At 41.7% G+C, this 5,223-nt stretch overlaps 1 protein-coding gene across 1 annotated transcript; it reads right to left on the bottom strand.

The window, feature by feature from the left end:
• Positions 1 to 3,654: 3,654 nt before the first annotated feature.
• On the bottom strand, positions 3,655 to 4,334 carry socs1a (suppressor of cytokine signaling 1a). The gene has a single exon (XM_030789766.1). It carries the CDS (start codon positions 4,332 to 4,334, stop codon positions 3,717 to 3,719), a length of 618 nt encoding a protein of 205 aa, XP_030645626.1. The 3' UTR covers positions 3,655 to 3,716.
• Positions 4,335 to 5,223: the final 889 nt, after the last annotated feature.

Genomic DNA, 5,223 nt, shown 5'->3' on the forward strand with positions numbered 1-5,223 from the left:
AATATTTTTTTAAGCACTTCACTTGAATAGTCAGTCAATCAAGTGTATCAGGCATATCTGTTTACTTTTGCACATGTTACTTTCACATTCACTTAACTCCCATTACTGGGCTCTGGAATTGCGAACTGTGCTTTTCCGCTGGAGTGCAATGGGTAGGTTACGTTGTTATATATACTAAATATAAGTATTCAAAATATAAATATTTATATCCTGAAATAAATGTAAATACAAATACTAAAAACTAAAACTCTGAGAGCGCTAATCGTCGTTTCCAGACAAAATAACGTCATTGAAAAACTGGGACAAACGACGGTGATTCACAATGCGTTGGAATCTGCTATAGTCATCTAGTTGGTAGTGTAGGGTGGGGTAGAATAATCACCATCCTCAAAATCGGGCACAACAAGGAACCACTTCTACTAGCGAAATCATTAGATTCCTGTGAACTCACAAAATGAAGAAAAACCTGTATTAGTCAGCGGGTAAGGGAATCCGAGCCATTCTCGGAGCTGGTAGTCAAAGAAGAGCAAATTCAAATGAATGAGTCAGTTGTCAAACGGTTACACCTCATGCCCTCCACGCTCTTCAATTCCCAAGGCAATCAAAGGACGAAAAAAGAAATATCGAGGCTACCTGTGGGACTACGTTATAACTCCTCGTCCTGTATTTGTTAATGCTATTTACATAACATGAGCATCATTTGAGTGTGTCATTTCCTGCCCGCAGCCTGTCCCCATATGTGCTGTGTTCAAAGGTAAAACGCTCTGCCGCAGTTTTTCTCTTTTCCTTCTCATCTGTCACGCCAGTGTGAAAACCAGATAAGTCGAAAAGTCACACATTCGGTACTGTGCGGCAACAAGGTGATTTGAAATGCTCCAAACTGGCTGTAAAAGCACTGATGTAATACGCGTTGTCTGTAAAGTGTTTAAATGAGTATCACAAACACCTGCTGAACTTTCAATCACCCCTCACGAAACCCCCGGATTTCAAATGGCTAATGGCTTAACAATGTTATACACAGATATGCATCTCTACCTTACCACGAATGTTGCTGATTTAAAATGACTTATAGTAAAACTGTTATTGGAGACTTCCACATTGGTTTGGAGTGTGCGACATATTATCGAGAATAGCTGACGTAAACTCAGAATGAACGCGTTAAAAAAAAAGAAAAAAGACTTCGTGCTTGATTGAGAAAGCAGCGGTGCAGGAGATGAATGGAGCTCCCCTTAGGATTCTTGTGTGTGTGTGTGTGTGTCTGTGTGTAACATGCGTTGATCAGATTCTCTGAGCTGAATATCCTGCCCACCCGTTCTCGATATAGGCCACAAGGGACCTTCTACCTTGATGTGGATTGACAAGAACAAAGTGTTGTCATAGTAACCCAACATGTAGCGGGTAGCCTATCGTTTGGCTTCCTGGAATTCAGCACAATGACTTGAAAAGTAGTGAAGTGACAAGGCTGTGAATCCATCAATGGAAAAAAAAAAGAGTTTATGTGTCAGTGCTGTGGTCCAACAGTACATGAATGCCATCGTTACGCTTCAAACGATATCAGATGTATTTTAGCCTTGATAAGAACATGATACTTCTCTCAAAACTGTATCATATGGTTACTATGCTGGAAAGTCTTTTAAAAAGTGTTAGTGTTGTCCTTCATAATTAAGGTAACCTTGAGATGACGCAGGCAACACATGGCCCAGGTTCTGACATAACGAGGTTCAGTAGGGGTGACACTATATGTTAGACCACGAGAGACTCTCACGGGGGATCGTGTGAAGGACCATTCTTACGATCAGACTCTCACATAGGCAGAGGGGATGGAGGGGCTGCGGGGGTGTGGGGGGTGGGGGGTGGTTGATGGTGGTGGAGAGGGGTTGATAGTGGTTTCTTTGGAGAAAACCACACACAAGCTCCAGTGTTTGTGTGTGTACTGAGGCCAGATGCATGGGAGATTAGGGCCCTTCAGGGAAACACAACTGTCTCTTTTCCTGGAAGTGAAAATGTTCTTTCATGTGTGTGTCTAACCACAGGCAAGCAGAGGGAGTGATGAGCAGATTACCGTCGTGTCACTCTGTCAAAGGTCTGAGCAGTAGCACGACTCAGGCTCGTGTCGAACGCAAGACCTGTTAAACACAACAGAACGATGGCTGAGCGAACAGAGACAAGCCTCTGAAAAGGTTCAGCCCAAACAGCCGAATTTCCCATTCACTTTTACGTTACAGGAGGGCAAATTTTATAATTCTACCCAAGGTTCATTCAGGGTCAGCCGGGCAGAGATGAGACAAAGATTAATGCGATCATAAAACTATATACCGTGGCTACGGCGGCTTGGCTTTGATTTCCTGTTCACTTGGCCAGAATGATTTTAGGGTTTCGTCAGAATTCAGTGGAAGATAACATTCAGATCCCAGAGTAGATTAAGACTAAGCTGAGGTCCCCATCAAAGTTTTATGGCTCGCTTGGTTGGCAGTTTCAATTTGTCACTTCCCAGTAAATACACTGATTTCCCCCTCAACACAATGCTATGAAAAGAAACGAGAACGCTTTTGAGAATACTCAAAAGAAGATATAGATCTATCTCCAGCTCTAGTAGCTGAATTACTACTCCACATTAGCCTAATAAATGAATAAATCAATCAGTTATAATCTTGAACGATACGATCAACTGAACAACAAAGGGATAAACACTGTACAATTCTTTTGGACGTGAAAAGAGCCGTGATCTCTAGTTTACCTGAAATCTTAAGAGGACTTCTCTTTCTCTGAGTCATTTCTGAGTAGCCCTTTACAGGCTTGGTGCACCAATTTTTTTTATTTTTTTTTTTCTCCCGATGATAGTCTTTGTGTGGCACAGAAGCTCCGCCCCCCATGACACTCAGCTTTGTCTACACTGCTCACTTCATTTCTTGTAAATGCTGGTCTATGACAGAGGCAATTACTGTCACCGTGGCCCCGCCCATAGGCCACCCTCCTACTCAGATTAATCAGCCCAGTCAACGTAGTGAGGCTGAAGTTCCAGCTCGGCTAACCAGAGAGTCATCTCAAGAGCTACAGGTGAAAAACGTAATCTAGCAAATATGATCAAATGTGAAAACATCAGAAAAAATCTACAGGAAGGCTTTAAACCACATTGGCTACACAGCAAGGCCTAGAAACTGCTGTACATATCTACCTGTCATTCTGGGGGTCATTTTGGCAATAATAAACAGCATTTTTGAAACTGAGATTTTTTTTTTTTTTTTTTTTTTTGATTTTGAGTGTCTGTGCTATAAAGATGTAATACATCATCGTCAAACATATTAAAAAGAGGAAAATGTTTCACAGTTGAAGTGTGCTTTTTATTTTTTTAACAACCGTATATGTGTGAAATTGTCAAGTAACTCTAAACAGAGTATTCAATCTATAGTGCAAAACAGATGCAGTAACAAACAAACAGAGGAAAATGTCTGAAATGTTTGAAGCATAATTATTACTAATAATAACATCTAGAAATATTTCCCTCTGCATGGCAGAGATAAATCCACAGTAATCCCCTGTGTAGTGTAAACATTCACAGATTGTGTAAACTTTCAGAGTTGAGTGTTCAAGTTCTCTTTCGGAGAGAGTGCTACACACTGCAGCCTGCCCGTGGTGGCAGGACGGGACAACCACAGACTTCTGATCAAGTAACTCCAGCATATTCCAGCATTGCTTTAATGCCTTCAGTCCCACCGTTACAGCCGGAAAGGGAAGGAGTGGAGGAAGTCCTTCAGGATGGGATTCACCGGGATCTGCTCGATCCCCTCCCCACCGCATGTCTCTATTATCCTTCTCCGACACAGCTCCTGAAGAGACTGGACCTGCACTTTCCGGTAGGGTCTGCTGATCTTACTCTTAGGAGAGGTGACGTAATATTCCAGGAGTTTAAACAGAGAGTCAAAGGATTCCTTGCTTCCCACCAGGCTGAAGCGTGAGCCCTGGAACTTTATCCGGATGCTGATCGGCCCAGACTGTTCACAGTAACTCAGTGTAAAGAAGTAATTGTTCTGCCGACTGTCTCTGATGAGAAAGGTACCCAGTGGCTCTTTCTTCAGTGTCTGATGCGCCTCCTCGACGGTCATTGGGCCCCAGTAGAAGCCACTGCTCTTCAGCATGCGTGTGGTCTCAGTGATGGTCTTAAAGTCGGCCTCACTGTTGAAGGTTCTGTAGTGAGTCTGGCTGTCAGGGCAGCGGGCGATGTGCTGTGCTGGTCTGGGCCGTGGGGGCTGACAGTTGGCTGGTTGGAGTTCGTTGTTCCTCACTCTGCGTGCTGGGTTGCCTGGATTACCTTCCACTGTACTGTGAGTCACCATCCTACAGGGAAGACCAACGTGTGTGGTCTTCCATAGCTTCCCTGGTCAAGGTCATCGAGATGAGGCTGACATGTCTGAAATAAACAAACAAGGCACATTAGAGAGGACTACCCAGATTTAACAGCTAACGGCACATAACAGGTTTACTCTGTACATTACATTTTTCTGCTTTGACAGAAGTTCTGCTTTGTCAGATCCTATATAAATATAGTTTACCCGTCATTCTGTACAATGAAAACAATCTTTTTCTTAAAAAAAATAACCAATTTAAAATGTTTAAAGAAAAAAAAAGAAAGAAAAAAGAAAAAAACAAACTGCAGTCCACCGCAAAAGCATATCACAATGTATATGTATATTTGAAAATATGTCTTTGTTTTCAAACAAAATGAGAAAATAACAGTTTTTTTTTATAGTTTACTCTGAAAGGAACAGTCGCGATTTCTTGGAAGTACGAGTGACAAAATAATTGAGGTGAACACAAGCGAATCCCCATGAGACAACAACATGACACAGATTATCGCCAAACGAAATCTATCAAGTGAAGCAACGGATTGCCAAAGACACTATTTGGCCAATCAAAGCTAACGTCCGCTAAAGATCTCCCCGAATCATCCAAGAGTTATTATATTTTGTTATTTACTAATCATTATGTATTTTCTTAAGGTATATTAACATTTTCAGAACCAAAAATATACAGTTTGGACATATGTCTACAAAAGTATGCCAGACGTGAAATTGTCTTACCGTTCATCTTAACCGATGATTCAAATATCCCAAAAGTTTTTTTAAAAAAAAAAAATGGAATATGCAACAGGTATTCGGTGGTACAACTCCAGCAGGGTTATGCTTTTTTATCCACTTTCACTGGGTGAGAGTTTTGAATGACTTA

Source organism: Chanos chanos, chromosome 13 (assembly GCF_902362185.1).
Source record: "Chanos chanos chromosome 13, fChaCha1.1, whole genome shotgun sequence".
Lineage (NCBI taxonomy): Eukaryota > Metazoa > Chordata > Actinopteri > Gonorynchiformes > Chanidae > Chanos > Chanos chanos.